Source organism: Gekko japonicus, unplaced genomic scaffold, assembly GCF_001447785.1.
Source record: "Gekko japonicus isolate JY-2015 unplaced genomic scaffold, Gekko_japonicus_V1.1 scaffold536, whole genome shotgun sequence".
In the NCBI taxonomy this organism is placed as follows: Eukaryota; Metazoa; Chordata; class Lepidosauria; order Squamata; family Gekkonidae; genus Gekko; species Gekko japonicus.
In genome coordinates this window covers 498,300-517,474 of record NW_015176467.1, presented here as the reverse complement: position 1 = coordinate 517,474, position 19,175 = coordinate 498,300, and the positions used below count along the sequence as shown (strand labels likewise).

The 19,175-nt window shown below is 45.8% G+C and overlaps 1 protein-coding gene across 1 annotated transcript in view; it reads right to left on the bottom strand.

Annotated features, from left to right (window-relative positions):
- Positions 1-4,723: 4,723 nt before the first annotated feature.
- RUNX2 (runt-related transcription factor 2) overlaps positions 4,724-19,175 on the bottom strand; it is a 191,704-nt gene continuing 177,252 nt past the window's right edge. Inside the window, exon 6 of the mRNA XM_015427098.1 lies at positions 4,724-5,202. Within this exon, the coding sequence (XP_015282584.1) occupies positions 4,724-5,202 (479 nt within the window). The remainder of the gene's footprint in view (positions 5,203-19,175) is intronic.

The following is a 19,175-nucleotide window of genomic DNA, read 5'->3' as shown; positions in this document are numbered from 1 at the left end:
TGCACCCTGGCTCCAGTCTGAGCTTGACTATTTACGACCATAAACTCGATAATTATGGAGATGCGGCAAAAGACAAAAGACGCAAGGAACGGCATTAACAAAAAAGCCACTTTTATTGAAAATGAGATTCAAACCTCAAAATTAATATTACAATCATGAGAGAATGCCAAACAAATTCAATTTACAGTTGCAACATACAATACAAATAGTCCCTTTGAAGATAAAGTAAACCCTTCCCCAATCGCTGTCTGCGGCACAAAGGGAAAAAAAATGTTTGTACAATATGTGCATGAAAAGCAAATCTTGGGCAACAGCAATTGGAAAAATATAAGAGAAATTAAAGCTTGTATTTACAGGAAATGCTACAAATATTTTGTTCCAGCAGAAATTCGAGACTGGCGAAGCATATTTAACAAAGCAAGAGCAACCAGCAAAAAAACAAACAACAAAAAACACCCAAATGGAATGTTGCTCATTGTACCTATGAAATAAAATTACTGTAAAAATATGGTTTCTGGCTGATCTATCTTAAAGCATTGCAATAAAGAATAAAGCAAGAAATTAACTGTAAACAGCTAGAATGTCAGGTAGAACATGCTGAAATGAAATGTGTATCTGAGACTTTAAAAGGCTGGGTTTTCTTTGATCTTTAGTTGTGATTTACACAGCATTATATTATTGCTTTTGTTCATGGCTTTTCTGTCTGTGACTCCCGATGCATTACTTCACCAGGACTCAAATGGCGGGCTCCAGCAATAAGATGGAGCAGTATTCCGGTAAACTCGACAGTGCAAAATATTCCCCTCCTGAAAAGGCATGGGAGGGGGAAGGTGGGGACCGGTAAATCCATGCTCTGGAGACTGCTAGCTAGGAGCTCAAGACTCTGTGGAGCACCCTCACATACGGTCTGTTAAACCATGCTCTCATGTCAACCGTGAACCCAATCCAACAACTTACTTCATAAAAGTAAGGATTTAAGGATTAAACTTGGTGTTTTATCTAAGGAAATTAACTGGTTCCCCTGGAAATAAATCTTTGGTACAGTTTCTGAAAACAGATTTGCACATGCGATTTCTTATCGAATCCGCAAACCGGGCTAGCATTTCCTCCGGGCTATTCTCGTCCTGAAGGTATTTATCAGAGCCCATAATGTGATTCCATAGCATTAACCTCTTCACACATTCCTTTCCTGAATCAAGATAAAACGTACTATGAAGGAGAGACATTGGGGGGGGGGGGGCAAAGGAGGTAAAATGGGGGGAAATATATCAGTCATGGTATAATTGTTTGCCAGTTCAAAACAAATGCAGGGCATTATTTGCCTAGAACTGTTACAAAGTTAGGAGCACAAGCCAATTTGGATGTATTTATTTCTATGGTGTCACCAAAGGATTAGGAACTATCCAAGATTGAATAAAACAGTTCCCAGCTGAAAGTTTAGGTCTAAAGAGAAAGAAAGAAAAGCATGTAAAGGGCTTTGTTCTCCTCAGCAGTATTTTTTGCATCTTCTCTCTTGCCTCTCCTTATTATTGGTTGTTGCCTTGCAGTGCAACCCCAAACAGAGTTATGCCCTTTTAGATCAATGGACTTAACGCGGCTAAGGGCTGTACTGTCAAGTATGCTAAACGAACCATTTTTTTTATCTGTGCAGTCATAACAACGGGGCACTCAAAACTGCACACCTGAGTGAGTCAAAGAATCCAGTTTTAAAACAGGATGATACAGAAAGATTATACCATTGGGACAGAAGAATAAAGGGGAGAAAAAAAAACCAGTGATCCAGGAACAGAAAGCAGTGCTTGAATTTTACAAGAAACTCTTTCTAAAATGTGTTTGGGTTGCTGCCTGCAGCCACTGTAACAACACAAAAACATCCTTACAAAAATTACTTAATATGCACATAGTAAACCTTTAAAAAGCCCTTTTCAGCAATAAAAAATAATGTACAAATATAGTACCTTTTTATTAAATACACAACAGCTTTTGCACGGGCAGTTCACTTTCTTTTTCTCTTGCTTAACAAACAACATCACCACACCCCTCCCCTCACAAAACTTGAAATGTGTAACCAGACACTGGCTTTCTTAAGTGCTGCTGAAATGAATAAACTTATTTTACAGGTAACAAATACAACGGACCATGGTACACTTCAAGCCACCACAGACAATAAATAGAATCAATAACCGCTTCCATCTTTGAAGGAAAAAACTACCCACCAGGAAAGTGTCTCTTGACTTACAAAAAATAAAAATAAAAATCGCACTTGGTACATCTTAACCTTTAGAAGGCAAAGAGTTTTCCTATTAAAAAAAACAAACACAAATGAATCGAGCCCAATCGTTGGGAAGGTTCTGTGGGGAACTGGAGACCCTCTAGCGGGTGAGGAGGCTGACACTGTCCAACTGCAATGTTATTGGCACTTTTCACTATTCCGTATTGTAGAGGTGGCCAAAACATCTCCTAGAATTATCATTCATTTCAGCAACATTGCAGTCCTGTCTGCTGCGGGCAGTTCGGTCTGAAAGCAGTGCAAAGAGGGGAGGGGAGGAGTCTAAGAGGGCAATGGACTCTGGGAAGCTGGCAGCTCTTCGAGCTACAACCTGATCTGTTTCTTCCCCAGCCCCACGTCCTCCTGAAACTGAGCTCATGCATAAATCTGAGGACTAGAGGCAGATTCCAGCCGCCAGGTGCAACACGATCTTATCGCTCTACCAAAGTCTAAAGAATTCTGAGTGACTTCGGAAAGCTTTCGATCTCAGGCGGCTGATAATCAACGAATCCAGCTTGTCCTCTGGGCAACAGTCTGGAGGGTGGTGGATGGATGGATTTAGAGTCCTAGAAGGGCTCACAGATCACAAACTAGCGACCAGGCCTTAAAGTGACTTTCGTGATCAGCATTCCAGCTTGAGCAGATAAATACTGCCGAATGCTGAGCCTGCAGATCCGCAACGCAGTGGTTTACTTGTGCTTATTCCTTTTTATCATGATTGCCATCTCTCTGGAAAGATTAAACTTTTTTTTTTAAATGAAGAACCAACTTTACTCAGCATTTGATGCTAGCTAGATAAGAGCTCTACGACTGGGAAATGTCATTATATTTTCTGGAAGAGGTCTGCTATTTTACTTGGGGGGGGGGGAACCCTGACATTTTGCAGTTCGACCCTGAAGCGCTCCTCCCCTTTAGCATTATAGGGATGTTTCCAAGTTTTCTGAATGTTGATCAAAATTTGAGAAAATCTGGAATTTGACCGAAATGTGTTGGCTGGCATTTGCGTGCTTTCGTGAGTGCACGGAGGAGGGGGCAATGCAGCCTCTTGTGCTTTAGGCTGCTCCTCCACCGGACACCTGGCCTCAGGTGGGGCTCTTGGGGGGGGCAACTGCTGGAGGAGCATGGCTGGAAAGCTAGAACAAGTGAGCAGAACACAGTGCCCACAGCAGTTTTGGATCCTACCTGTTAAATTTTGAGGAAGTAAAGCGAAATTTATCTAGACGAACTTTCACTTTCGTTCCCAATGAATGTTTGATTGATTAAAAAGGCAAGTCTGTACTGGAAGCAACCAAACCTCCAATGACATTTAAAAGAGGATCTCCTTCATAAATTAAGACAATGTGCTACATCCAAATTCCTTTAAGCATTTCTTTTTTACGGGGGGGAAATATCACTGGAACTGCTTTTCAGGGCTTGAAGTATTGTGCCACTAAAGACTGTCACTATTTATAGACAACAACCATTTTTAGAGACCGAAGTCAGTATATCATTACATTAAGAAAACTTTAAAGGGACCAAAGATCATTAAATAATTATAAATATTTCTTTAAAATTATATGACGACTTATTTCCCCCCCCAAACAACCTCAAATTTTACACATTTATAACTTAATAAAATAAAACAAGATAGCCAAAACACGCATACTATCTATACTGTTTTAACGTGAGTAAGATATATTGCCATTCTTCTTTTTTTCTTGCATAAGAAATAAGGTTTCAGTTTTTAAGAGGATTTTTGTTATACCCCCAAGATATTTTTTTGGGGTTGACTAAGGCAAAAGCAATCACATAAATGCAGAACAGAAAACAGACCGGGCTGTCTGGGTACCTTGCAAGGTGCTCTTCTGAAGCAGAATAAGTAGTGCACCTTAAAGTTCATCTGGCGCAGCGCTTTGATAAAATGGAATTACTGTAATTTGAGGATATTTGAAGATATGGAAGCTGTGCTCCTATGTACACAAACACAAGCAGTGAATTGTGTTGTGCACGCACAGGGCTCCTATACATTGCTAGGCTGCAACCGTACCTGAAGCTCAAGGCGTTTTTTGTTTATTCTGAAAATCAAATAAAGCACAGGCTTTGCCTTAATAACTAGCAGGAGTCCATTTCTCTTCGCTTGGCAAAAGAACTCGCTAATTCTTTTTCTTTTTTTCTTTTACAAGATTGTGGACAAAATGGCCATCATTCCCCCTCCCCCCCCTTTTTGGTGTGCGAATTGTTACTTTTTAATATATAAAACCTGGGCAAACATTCCCGAGAAGGAAAAAAAATGTGCTTTGAGCCACATTGACTGGAAGTATGATTCTCATACTGTACGTATACAATTAGCTGTTAACATCCCCAGCTACACAGTTGCACGTATCAACAGAATCTACTAAAAACAGGCACTTTATAATTAGCTGACCCTTTTTTCCTTTTTTTGGCTCACAGACTTTAGGCCACACAGATAAAATCTCAGTACGGCCTCCAAACAGACTCATCCATTCGGCCACTAGAATTCAAGACCGTTGGGGAGCTGCTGTGGCTTCCGTCAGCTTCCACGCCGTCATTCTGGTTAGGCAAGTTAGGGTTTAATAATGTGCTGCCGTTGGACGTGGTGGTACAGGGAGGAAGCATTCTGGAGGGGGAGCGGTCTCCCCCAGGCACCATGGGGAACTGGTATGATCCTGACGAAGTGCCATAGTAGAGATATGGAGTGCTGCTGGTCTGGAAGGGTCCACTTTGGTTTTGGGACGAGCCTGGGTAAGGTGGCGGTAAGTAGGTGTGGTAATGAGTGGTGGCCGACATACCCAATGACATGCCTGAGGTGACTGGCGGTGTATAGGTAAAGGTAGCTGGATAGTGCATTCGTGGGTTGGAGAAGCGGCTCTCAGTGAGGGATGAAATGCTTGTGAACTGCCTGGGATCTGAAAATGGGCCCAGCTCGGAAGCACCTAAAAATTGTAACAAAAGATGGGGGGAAAATTCTGTAAATATCATTTTTTTTTTGCTTACAAATGATGATATAACTTTAAAAAAAAAGAAAAAGAAAAACCCATTTCTTTAGTTCCCCAAAAGAACAGCAAATCACACTATATATACACCACGTGGAATTGCACCCAATACAAATGGTGGCCTTATATAACCTCAAGAGAATCCATGACCACCAAATACCGGAGGGGGGGGGGCTGCTAATAACAATGGATGGGCATTTGCAGAGATACCTATTTTAGGGTCCTAACCCACCCCAAAGCCTCCATATTGATCAATGAGAAATCATACAGGTTTTGATTTGATACCTACCAGAAACAATAGCAACGGAAGCCGCCTGTTTGGCACTCAGTTTTTCAGCGGTATAGGAAGCCAGCCTTCTTCTGCTAGAAACCTGGACTGCCCTACAGCACTCGTGCTTAGATATTCTATAGGCAGTACTGTACATGTTTTATATATTCATGCACCCACTGTAGGTCGGGAATCTTATTTTGTATCCTAAGATGACTTCATCATTCATTATGGGAAGGTGGGATAAGCACAATTTGAACTTTCAGAGGACAAAAGTATGTCTAACCTTGTTTATGTGTTGGAAAGTGAACATGGATGGTTATATGGATACATGAAGCTGCCTTATACTGGTCCATCACATCCAGTATTGTCTACTCAGGCTGGCAGCAGCTTTCCAGTCTCAGGCAGAGGTCTTCCATATCCTCTATGACATGATTCCTTTAACTGGAGATGCTGGGGATTGAGCCTGGGACTTCCGCACGCCAAGCAGAGGCTCTACCACTGAGCCATAACTCCTCCATAGTTGAAGTTGGATCCCATGTAAGATTTCCACTAATGGAAAAGTGGGTATTTTTGCTGATCTCTCTCCCTGCTGCTGATCTCCAGTTCTTTAATGTTTGCTGGGGTCCCTTGTCCCCGGGGAGCAATATTTCAGGGATCATTTGGGACAGCAGCGACAGTGGGGAGGCAAGGATGTCTTGTTCTGCTGATGGAAATCTCTTCCACCATTGGAGATTAACCGTGGGATCCAACCCATGGGTGGAACTGTAAAGTGGATTTTTATGAAACAGCTTGGTCACGAGAAAAAAACAAAAGCACATCGAAAAATACTAGTGAACCATTTAATGTGCTACGAAGAACTGAAACAATGTTTTCAGCTAACCGTGGTTTAATCAGTTAAAGGACCTGAAATCTGGACATTCACAAGCACAAATTACCCTCTGCCATCCTCTCTGCCTTGATCTGTTATGGATGCTCAAGATGGGGACAACTATGGTTAGTGCTAACTGGGTCTGTTGATTTAAAGCTGGTTATAAATCTTAGGTTAGAAGCAAACCCTGGTTTAGTTTTGGTTAAGATCAGGCAGACACAACAATGAACCATAGCTAAGGGGCGAGGGGAAGGGCTTGGGGTTGTCTAGGCTGGCAGACTCCCTGATCACTGGCTCACTTGAGATTCCTTAACCATAGCTAAAGGATGGGAAGCGTTATTTCTATACCAGCCCAATGGGAGGCAAAGAAAAGGTAGAATAAGAGGAGGAAAAGTGCATCATAATAAACTCCACATATGACACAGAATACAACAGAACCACTGGCTACTTCCTATTTATTTGTAATTTTTCTTCCACAAATAATTGGTGAACATTTTCTGAAGAAGTGAGCGATGACTCACAAAAGTTCATACCCTACCACACATTTTGTTAGTCTTTTACGGTGCTACTGGATACATATCCTTTTCTATTTTCCTTCTCAAATTACAAAATAGAGATGAACAGAATAATGAACTCAGACAGGCTGTCTCTAAATTCCAAGCTGGGAATTTTGCAGACTTTCCAGGTACAGTGACATTCATTTACCTATTCCCCCCCCCCATCTTCACTATCAAATTCCCCAATATCTATAAGATCATATAGAGCAAGGGTCTCCAACCTGGGGCCCATAGATGCCTTTCCTGGTGCCTGCCAAGCGTTTTTAGAAAGTGGGCTTGTGCCCAGTGGGGCTTCTGATTGACCACTGGAAATCTGATTGGCTGTTCAGACTTTTTTAAAAAAGAAGTTGCTTTGGCAGTGACTACTACCATCCCGGCACAAGAATCTTCACTGCATAACTGAAGGTAAGCCGGGTGCACGTGAGAAAATATTTTTTAAACAATATGCCCATTTTGAGCGCTCTCTTGTTAAACACGGCTTCTGCCTGAAATGCTGAAGAGCTGCTATTAAGAATTATACATGACTTCACTCCCTGACACTTAGTAGCCCCCTGCAGCAGCCATTTTGTGATTGCGCCCACCACCCTGAGCCACCGTTCCAAAGAATTTCACAGACTGAGCAAGGTCGGGAACCCTGGTACAGAGGTTTGCTGCATTCTTTAAAAAAAAAAAAAAGCCAATTTTGTGGATCAACGTGGCTGAGCATTTAATTGGTCCAGAAGAATTATGTAAAATGAACCAGTGATCCAATAATCACTCCTGCATTCACTAGCAGGTGATACCAAAGGCAAGTCATCAACTTAGGGTTGCCAGATCCGAATGACATGCTGGCGGGGGACTGTCAGCTACGCTGCCATGAGTGTGAAGATGTTTTCTAATTGCTTTGCATTCCTTCCCATGCGCTTAATTGCTTCAAAGCTGCAACGCTTATCTTTAAAGTTATACTGGTGGAGATTGTGGTGTCTATCGTCCGTGGGAGCTTCTCCGTTCCCAGCTTCGCAACCGTTAGAGAGTCTTGCAGTCTCCCACGTGCGGGAGCCCACCTAATTGGTTATTGCTGGGGGGGGGCGCATACGAATGCCCTATATCCTATTATGCACACAGGTATCCCGTCATTCCTAACAGTGTTCATGTTATCGCATCTATGGCTTTTCAATAAAAGTAAAACCTTCCTGGAAGCGTGTACTTCGTTGTTTGGCTGTGGGTCCTGACAGGGACTTACCAGGAAGCTCCAGGAGAGGGGAGGGAAAAAGCATGCCATGCCTATGTAACCCGGAAGTGACATAGGAACGTCAGTGGTGACGCTCTGGTTTTTGGGCGAAACTCTTATGGTTTGAAGCTAATTCCGCCATAGAGTTTTGCCCAAAAACCAGAGCACTGTCCCCCAACATCACCGACATGCCTTCATCATGTCCGGGTGACATAAGCATGTTGCGTTTGGGGTGGTAACTTTACCCTGCTGGCCAGCTGACCAGCACCGGAAACCAGGGGGGACCTGGCAACCCTACATCAGCTACACTGGGCTTAATGTGCAGTCAAATAATATTATTTATGTTAGTTATTTATTGGCCACTAACACCAAAAAAAGTCTGAAGGTATGTACATAACAAGTGAAAATACATTTAAAGCAACAATATCTTGGCACAATTAACATAATAAGTGTTTGTTTAGTCAGCTGCCAATTAATATTTAACCAGGCCTCTCACACAGCAGGCGACTTTTCCCCAGGGGAATCCGTTCATGAATCCTCTTATAGAGCACATACTGTGACACGACGCCATCTTAGGGGAAATATTTAGCCAACTACCATCCTTTTTTAACGGATTTATTTTGCCCTTGCTGGCAACTCTGGAATTTTAAAGCTCTGGCTGCTGTGAGCTGTTCCTGAAGAGGGTTAAGGCTTCACCGAAGACCACGTGACACACATGAGGGGAGTGAGAGAAAAATGAGGATTTATACCGGGGGGGGGCAGTACTTTAGGGTAAATTAATTGAGCAGAAATCGATTTCAGGGGGTTGTGGCTCAAGTCAAGGCAGCAACCAGTTCATGGACGTAGACAAATTATTTCTGTTGGCCTTGTTAGTTTTCCTTCCATAAAAAGTATATAGCTGCACCAAACAGGGGGTCAAAGAGTGGCCTGACTCCACCCTCCGCCTCACACTCACTTTGGGAAGCAACTGACTTCCATCCAGCCTAGCATGCGATTGGCAGTGGCAGGCAGTCAAATACGTGTATACGTGTGAGAGACCCACAAGGATTTGGGGAGGGCATCGAATGTTCCCTTTCCCCCACTATTTTCTCTTCCCCAGACCTGACAGTCTCTATAGCCACTCCCGTTCTCCTGCTTTTTTCTCTCCTTTGCACACACCACCTAATTTACCTTTATCTGCCTCCCTGTCTTCAGCTTTCCCTCCTTCCTTCCCCCTGGCAGCCTCTATGTGGAACAACTATGTGGAACAACTATGTCCAGCCAACCCTGCCAGACTGGACTCAGTTGCACATTAGAGAACTCGCGGAAATTTGCAGGGGGCACCTCGTTTCCCCCTTTATCCCCTCCCACACACGATTTCCTTTTTCCCGCCTTTTGGCAACCCTCATATATTCACCTATCCATGCTTCCTTCTTTCCTTCCCACCCACCAACCAACCTTTTTATCTGCCCTTGTGTCTTCAACTATAGTTGCTATTTCATTTATACCCTTTCTCCCCCAGTGGGGACCCAAAGCGGCTTAAATCACTCTCATCACCTTCATTTTAGCCTCAAAACAACTCTGTGAGGTAAGTTAGGCTGAGAATGTGTAACTGGCTCAAGGTCATCCAGTGAGCTCCCATTGCAGACTGGTGATTCAAGCCAAGGTCTCCCAGATCCTAGTCTGAAACCCTAACCATTCCACACTCTGACCGATTTCCTACGAGCAGCTGCATGCCCTCGCTCTTCCCTTTCCCCCAATTGTATTCGTCAATTTCCCACTACTTGATGCGTGGCCACATTTTGACCCGCAGCATCCCCCGATTTCCCTCTCTTCTTGATCCTTGTTTTTTGAGATCGAGAAGATGAAGGGAAATTTGGGGGATGCTGTGGGTCAACATGCAGCCGCGCAGCAAGTAGTGGGAAATTGACAAATACAGTCGGGGGAAGGGAAGAACGAGGGCAGCACAGATGCTTGTGGGAAATCGGTCACTGACTTTTGTGGGGTGGCTGTTGTTGAACAGTAGCAGGCAAATGGGCCTAGGTAAGTCACGAAAGTTGCATGGCAGCAAGCTCCGTGGTGGTTGTTGGTGGGCCTGGCCCCCATGAGTCCTTCCCTCAAAAGCCAAAACAGCCACAGAAAGGGCTCTGCCTCCTCTCCCTGCCTTTTACTGACAGAAATCAAGGCCTGAAATATGTGTGACTGCCTAGCAATGGCCAGAGGGTATCGCTTTGTTAAAGCTGCATGCGCTGCTTCGATTACTTGGGGTTTTTTGGACCCTCGATATTATTGTTGTTGTTACTGCTGCTGCTGTTATTATTATTATTTAGATTCCTATTTTTTCTGGACATCTGGGGCATTTTTCATGGTTTAGAAAGATCTGTTTTGTCTGTTCATGGCTCCAATCTCTGGATTTAAGTATCATTCCATCTGGATTTAAGCATCTATAATTCTCACAATGAGAATTAAGATATATTGATGATGTACAGATGCAGGAAGGAGGATTGCCAACTTCCAGGTGGAGTCTAGAGATCGCCCAGAACGACAACTGAACTACAGAGATCAGTTCCTGTGGAAAATATACTGCTCTGGAGGGTGGACTCTACTATGGCATTGTACCCCGTTGAAGTCCCTCCCCTCCCCAAACCCCACCATCCTCAGGCTCCACCTCAAAAAACTCCAGGAATTTCCCAACTCAAAGTTGGCAACCTCAGCAAGAAGTGCATGTGCCAGACACAAGGGCACGAGCCTTTTAGCATGTGAGCGGTCCTACCACTTTCCATAGGCACAATGTGAATAGACCTCGTGCCGTGGGTCCCCTTGAAGACCTTTTTGTACCTTGGGTGGACTCCTTTTCCAGAAGCGGGACTGAAACAGGAGTTCCATGCAGCACTGCATTTCCCATGCAGCACTAGATCTAATGGAAGGGAGTCATTACCTGCTAAATATCAGGAAAAACTTCCTAACTGTAAGAGTGGTCGAGCAGTGGAACAGTCTGCCCCGGGAGGCCCACATCCTGTTTGAAGCGAAGCCTCCAGAACTGCACACAAGACTCAAGGTGCAGCCAGACCAGTGCAGTGTACAGCGGGACTATGACATCTTGTGATTTGGATGTCATTCCTCTGTTGACACACCCCAAGATAGTCTGGTATGAAAAATTATACAGATGTGTGCTAGATGCCCACAGAACAATAGAATGATACAATAACAAAAGAGAGTAGATTAAAGCCATAACATCATCATAACATCCGGATTGCAAGACTAGATCGAATGGGTTGCTTCTCTTAACGTTGAGAGTGGTCAATCATCATCAACTGTGTTAACAAACCATCAGATCTGACTATATAAAAAGCATTCCAGGAGAATCGCTAACTGACGTAAACACAAATTTCAGAGAACAGTGGCATCTCATTTTACAATTGTTTTTCCCTTTTCTTCTTCTTTCGGGTATGGTGTAGGACTATGTTTTGGCTATGCTCCTGCAGAGTGCAGGGGGTTGGACGATGACCCTGCAAGGTCCCTTCCAACTCTACATTCTATGATTCTATGTTTCTATGATTCCCCTGAAAGGCCTGGCAGTACACTCCCAAGGGCAGGGCAATACTACTGTGTTTACTTGACAGTAAGCCTGGTTCAGCAAATTCCTCTGCCTCCCACCACTGCCCATTTACAGTCACTTCCCAGCTGCCTCTGCTGCTCCAGGGTAGCTAACAAATTGCTTCCTGTTCATTCAAGAGGCAACAGCTCCATTGCTGGGGTGGAAGAGCAGTAAGTGCTCCTTTCTTCTTCGCAACACACGTAATTGTTCATTTCGGTTTTCTAAACGCCCATATTGTCCAATTACTAACGAACAAATGCTGAAGCCAGGAGAAATGCAGTAACTGAAGTCTCCCCCACTCTGGGAAGGGAACTGATTGTGTTCAGGAAGTACTTAATGGAGCACCACAGAGGAGGAGAGGCTGCTTTAAAGCATGGGGGGGGGAGACGAAATCTTCCCCCCTCCTCCCCCCCAAAAAACCTCCCCTCCCTGCCTCTATTGGTGTAAGACAGCCTCTGAGTCTACAAATTGTCCAAATAATGGCTTGGATCCCACAAGCATTTCCCCAGACAGAAGGGTTTCCTTGCCTCTACCCTCCCACCACAGCCCAAAATAACCCCTGAAACACTGCTTGGGATATTTGGAGGTAAAGCGGTGCTCCACAGCAAGAAACCATTCCCTCTTGTGGAAAGGCTCTGTGGGATCCAAGCCAAGGGCTTCCTGTTAGCGCCTGGAGCCCCACAAAACTCACTTTCCTGGGGGTGAGGGGCAGGGTTGCCAAACTCCATATGCAGCCTGGAGATCTGGAATTATACCTGATCTCACAGAATCACAGAGCTGGAAGGGGCCATACACACCATAGAGTCCAACCCCCTGCCCAATGCAGGACCAGCCTAAAGCATCTCTGACAAATATTCGTCCAGCCTCTTCTTGAAAGCTGCCAGTGAAGGGGAGCTCATCACCTCCCTAGGTAGCCAATTCCACCTTTGAACCACTCTGACGGTGAAAAAGTCTTCCCTAATACCCAGCCGATACCTTTCTGCATGTAATTTAAACCCGTTGCTTCGGGTCCTATCCTCTGCTGCCAACCGGAACAGCTCCTTAAAGGTAAAGATAAAGGTTCCCCTTGCTCGAAAGCCAGTCGAGTCCGACTCTAGGGTTGCGGTGCTCATCTCCGTTTCAAAGCCGAAGAGCCAGCGCTGTCCGAAGACGTTTCCGTGGTCATGTGGCCGGCATGACTAAACACCAAGGCGCACGGAATGCTGTTACCTTCCCACCAAAGTGGTCCCTATTTATCAACTTGCAATTTCTTGCTTTCGAACTGCTAGGTTGGCAGGAGCTGGAACTAGAGACGGGAGCTCACTCCGTCATGCGGCACCCGGGTCTCGAACTGCTGAACTACCGACCTTCCACAGCCTGCAGTTCAGCATCTTAACCACGTGAGCCACTTGCCCTCCTCCAAATGACAGCCTTTCAAATATTTAAAGAGAGCAATCACGTCCCCCCATCTCCAGACTTTGGAGATCAGTTTCCCGAGAGAGAACTGCTTTGGAGGGTGGACTATACGGCATTACAACCTGCGGAGGGGTCTCCGCCCTTCCCAAACCCTGCCCTCCACAAGCCCCACCCCCCAGCGCCTCTGGGAATTTCCCAGCCCAGAGTAGGCTTCAGTGACTTGGCTGAGGTGCCCATTAATTATTTTTGCTTTTTACAGTCACAAATGCACAATCGTAAGCATCTGAACAAAACAGTGCGTTTGCTGCATATGAATAAGGAAGTTTTATTGCTTACAGATGCCCTTTGAGGTAGCTGTTGATACGTTACTCTCCTACGAGAATGCCCTTTTGCAATACCATTCCTTGCATTGTGACTAATTGTCACTGAGATATTTTATCAGATGCAATGGGAGCATTTAATTGGGGACCTCTCTGTCTTGATGGCATATCTCTAAGGAAGCATGTTTTTTCCCCCTAATCTCTACTTCACGAGCAGCCTTTCCCATGACTCACCATCTGCACAGATGAAGAGGAAAACACACATCTCTGAAGCACTTTCTTTTCCCCAACAACAAAAATCAGGCCCTTTTTCTTTGACACCACTCCTTTTGATTGAGAAGCCTTAGGTGTCTGGTTCATCTTCTGCAGTCCTTTACCTTGTCAGACCATCACCAGAAACTGGACCTGACACGTCTTCTATAGTTTGCCTCAGCTGATCCAACAGGCTACAGCACCCACGTTCAGCACTCATTTAAGTCTGTTCTGTGTACCTGTGGTCTTCGGGTGCCACAAACAGGTTGGAGGAGGAAAAAGGGAGAGAGCCCTTAGAAATGACAGCCATTCACAAACCTCCTTTCTGTCTGCTCCTGTGGCTGTGTTACTGGACACATATGGAGCACAGGTCCATCAGTGGCTATGAGCCACAAGGTATAAGTAGGAGCTCTTGGTCTGGAGCAAAGGATGCTCTGTATTCTTGGTGTTGGGGGGGGGACAGTGGGAGGACTTCTAGTGTCCTGGCCCCACTGGTGTTTTTGGCCACTGTGTGACAGGGTGTTGGACTGGATGGGCCATTGGCCTGATCCAACATTTGGCTTCTCTTATGTTCTTATGTTCTATGGAGTGGGAATTTTGACCGCAGTGCCACTTGCATCTAAAATAGATTAGGGCAGAGGTGCTGAACTCATTTGTTACGAGGGCCGGATCTGACATAAATGTCACTTTGTTGGGCTGGGCCATGTGTGCCATAAAATGTAATGCCAGGTATCGGAGATAGAAACTGTATAAAGGACAGCAGCTGGTAAGCTCCAAGTTGTTGTATCCTCACTGCAAGTCCCCATGGGCTGGGAGGGGGTGTGTGCAAAGAAAAACCCATATGGCTGGACTGGAGAACCAACGGTACAGCACTGGGCGGACGCTCCCACACCGGTTGACAGCTGCGGATGAGGTTGTTTCGCCGTGTTGAAGCTGCAACTGAAGTGGCTCCCCCCACTCCCCCCCCCAAGCAGTCTCCTGTTCCCTCCCTTGCACTAGTTGCTCATGGGTCTCATAAGAGTCCTGGATGGGCCGGTTCCGGCCCCTGGGCCTTATGATTGACACCCCTGAACTAGGGGAGCTGCTGGGCAGCCAGAGGGATGGTAGGCCTGCAGAATCCCTAGCCTGTTCCTGGATTCTGATACAAAATACTGATATTCTGATACAGAATAACTGCACTGGATTACCTGTGCAAGGAAAAATCGTGGTCTATCTCCATGCCCTACAAGCCAAGGCTGGATGAAGTACCTTACATAGTTGCCAAAACAAGCTGAACCAACATTCATCACCCTGCTTTATCCAGCCAGGAGCTAGATCTGACCCACTTCTCTACTGTTGAATAAGGGAGGAAGAGGGGAAGTCCCCTCTGTAGCCTATACTGCGAATCGTGGAACAGACATGGACAAAAGCCATTTGGGACAGAGACTTTTAGTAGGGAGGGGAATTGGGTAGCACTGAGCTGGGAAGTTGGCTGGATTCAATCTCGGGTCTGGTTAATACATATGATCTTGGCTTGTTCCGCCACAGTCAAATAATTCCAGGAAAGGTGTGGGGGTTATTGTTTGTTTTTTTCCAACGGTCCTGGCCTGTCACATCGAATTTTCTGAACAACGATTGGGACGACGTCCTTCCCTGGCTCTAGCTTTTTGCCTGGCAAAGGCGTGGTAGAAATCTGGCTCTGTTCTTTTAGCAAGGCATTCCATTCCCCTGATGTTACTGGTACTGCTGTCCTCTTCTAGTGTGGCAATAGGGTTGCCAACCTCCAGGTGGGGGGGGGGCCTGGGGACGCCCTGCTATTACAACTGCTCTGCAGATGACAGCAAGTATTCCCCCATCGGGAGCTGACACCCCTATGTGGCATTCCGCCCTGGTGAGGCCTCTGATCTCTTTCTGGCTGAGCACTGCATGTGAAGGATGCATGTATATACGATGGTGTGAGCGCATGGTGTTGTTCAGCCGTCCTCATTTAATGACTGGTGCCTTCTCTGCATGGCTGATGCTGGAGTGTCACAGGTGAATGGCATCCTAGTCGTCAACTGACTGCAGATCAGCCACAAATGCCAGGGGTCTGAATGCCTTGCCAGAAATCAACTACCCTTTCGCCTGACAAAAAGCTAGAGTCAGGGAAGGAAGGAAGGCATCCCAATCATAGTTCCTAGCTTGTGGTGCAGTCCAGAGAGCAGAAGACATGCAGGGGACGTGCCAGCCAGTGTTGCTGTCTGGGCTTTGCCATTAACCTGGTGCTGTTTCTGCAGCAGGTTGAGCAGAGGGCCGTGGCTACGTAAAGCCTAAAGAAATGGCAGGGTTGCCAGGTCCACTTACCTGGCTAGCAGGGGGCTCCTGACATCCTTCCGGGAGACTGGAAGTGATGTTGGCCAACTTCCGGTAAAACCAAATGTGCAAGTCCCGACATGATGACATCACCTGGAAGCGACATCATCACGTCGGGGACGACACTCTGGTTTTTGGGCAAAACTCAATGGTAAATTTCATAGGGTTTTGCCCACAAACCACACTGTCGCCCTCCCCACATCTCCGGAAGTCAGCCGGGAAGGTCAGTTGGGGGCGGGGGACAGGGAACCCAGTGGACTGACCACAAAATAACCCCTACCCAACTCGAGATTTATTTATTTACTTTATTTACACCCACCTTTCTCTCCCATGGGAACCCAAAGCAGCTTACATGTTCTCCCCTCCTCCATTTTATCCTCACAACGACCCTGTGGGGTAGGTTAGGCTGAGAGGAGGTGACTGGCCCAAGGTTATCCAGCAAGCTTCCATGGCAGAGTGGTGATTGGAACCTGGCTAGAACCTAGTCCAATACTACGCCCACACTGGCTCTACACTGACCAAGTAAAGGCAAAGGTTCCCTTGCTCGAAAGCCAGTCGAATCCAACTCTAGGGTTGCGGTGCTCATCTCCGTTTCAAAGCCAAAGAGCCAGCGCTGTCCGAAGATGTTTCCGTGGTCATGTGGCCGGCATGACTAAACACCAAGATGCACGGAACACTGTTACCTTCCCACCGAAGCGGTACCTATTTATCTACTTGCAATTTCTTGCTTTCGAACTGCTAGGTTGGCAGGAGCTGGAACTAGAGATGGGAGCTCACTCCATCATGCGGCACCCGGGTCTTGAACTGCTGAACTACTGACCTTCCACAGCCTGCAGTTCAACGTCTTAACCCACTTGAGCCACTGCAGCTCCTACACTGACCAAGTAAGCGCTCATTAATATATTTCCTCTCTGTACAAAATGTCAGATTTGTGCATTTTGTATTATTTAAAAAATCTGAACAATTACAACTGCATGACGTTGCACTGCTTTTGATGCCGCAGTCAGAATTTTTTATCAACTATTTTACAGCACACCGTGGTAATTTCTCCACTGGCATCTATAAATGCCGTCTGACACTGCTTTTTCACTTGAAGGGCTCTGTTTGTGGTTTATCTAAAACAATGCAACAAAACATCCTGTGATTTACAGCCCTTTGGCCCTCAATATTCAGTTGTGTTTGAACATAATGTACTCTGCATATAATAACTTCTGTGAATGACACACTGATGTGGACTTTTCTACAGGATAAGTTTATAGCTCTCAGCCACTGCAGCCAGGTTTTGTCTGTTAACATAAATGATTCCTTAGGGTATTACAAACATCCAGCCTGGAAGGATCTTTAAACAATCCCCCCCCCTCCCCTGTTCACGTAACAGCTATTAAAATGATATTTCCATCTTCTCTGACATTCTGGAAAGCTGTGTATGCATGTACGCTGTTAATAAGTTATGGGGCCTAGAGATGCACAAGCCCCTTGAGACTATCACCCCTTTCAGTCGTTACTGCACACTTCCTGTGGGAATCATTTCAAAAGAATTATAGGCGCCGTGCTTTAAGTGAGAAGTGGACTTATAGTTTTTAGGCTAATAGCAACATCGGCACGGTGTCGTGGTTAAGAGCGGCAAATTCTAATCGGGAGAACCAGGTTTGATCCCCCACTCCTCCTCCACGTGAAGCCAATTGGGTGACCTTGGGTCAGTCACAGTTCTCTCAGAGCTGATCTCTCAAGAGCTGTTCTCTCAGCGCTCTTTCGGTCCCAGCTACCTCACAGTGTGTCTGTTACGGGGAGAGGAAGGGAATTAGATAAGCATATGGAGCAGAAGTCCATCAGTGGCTATTAGCCAGAAGGTATAGAGAGGAACTCTCAGGCTGGGGCAAGGGATGCACTGTATTCTTGGTGCTTGGGGGGGAGGGCTTCTAGTGTCCTGGCCCCACTGCTGGACCTCCTGATGGCACCTGGTATTTTTGGCCACTGTGTGACACAGAGTGTTGGACTAGATGGGCCATTGGCCTGATCCAACGTTGGCTTCTCTTATGTTCTTATGAAGGCGATTGTAAGCCACTCTGAGACTCCTTCGGGTAGTGAAAAGAGAGGTGTAAAAACCAACTCTTCTTCTTCCGCAAAGGGGTAGTTGAGATGGCTGTTTGAGGGGACATGCAGAGTCCTTAAAGAAACAGCCCCAGAAGTTCCTCATTATCTAGTAGAGGCGGGAAGAGAGTCGGGTACGGTAAGCTGGAAGAGGGGACCTGGCCCTCTTTTAAAAAAAAAAAATAGTTTATTTAGGTTTATTTCACTGGCCCTCTTTAGCAGGTGATGTGAAGAGGGCCTCTTCTTGAGACCCTGGAGAGCTGCAGAAGACCACTCCCACACTCAGCATCCTGCCTCTTCAGATCCCTGCTGAGACCACAGAACCCAAAGGGCCATCCATCATGCACATCAAAGCAGGCACCCTTCCCTAAGCAGGATGAGGACACCTAAGAATATCCTTGCACTGTCTTGATCAAAATTCCATTTGGATTCAAAAGACCCTGGGATGAACAGACCGAGCTCGTTCTTAACATCTCTGTGAAAAGTGCTGTCTGTCCCTAGCTGACTTCAAGTTGGTCGGGTTAAGCAGCTGCACTAACAGAAGTACAGGACCCTAACCACGAGAAGCCACATGCCGGCCAAGAGGGGGGTGCTAGCCAACTCCCTTGCCACCGCTGGCCGGGAGCAAGCCACAGCAGTGTATCGGGGACCCTCTTCGTGGTTCTGCCCCAAGCAGCTGTTCTAAGTGGCTCTGCCAAAGATCTGGCCCTGTGTTCGGATCACTCCTCACCCTCACTTTCTTCACACATTGGAAAAAAATGCCATGCCCCTGAAAAGTAAAGGAGGGAAATAAAAGTTGAATCTATATAACACCTAATGGTGTGCAGAAGTTCCTATACAAATGCAGGATATGAGAAATCATGAACCTTGTGGATAGAAGGCTACTTTGTTTTTAACAGAGAAACACCCCCCTCTGCCAACTTCTGAACTGCTTTCCAGAGTTATAAATTGTCCTGCGGTGTTTGCCAGTGTAGGAGATAGGGGCTGAACAAACTTAATTGGACCAGAAGTCGACAACGTTTGTGCTGACATGTTCCAGTC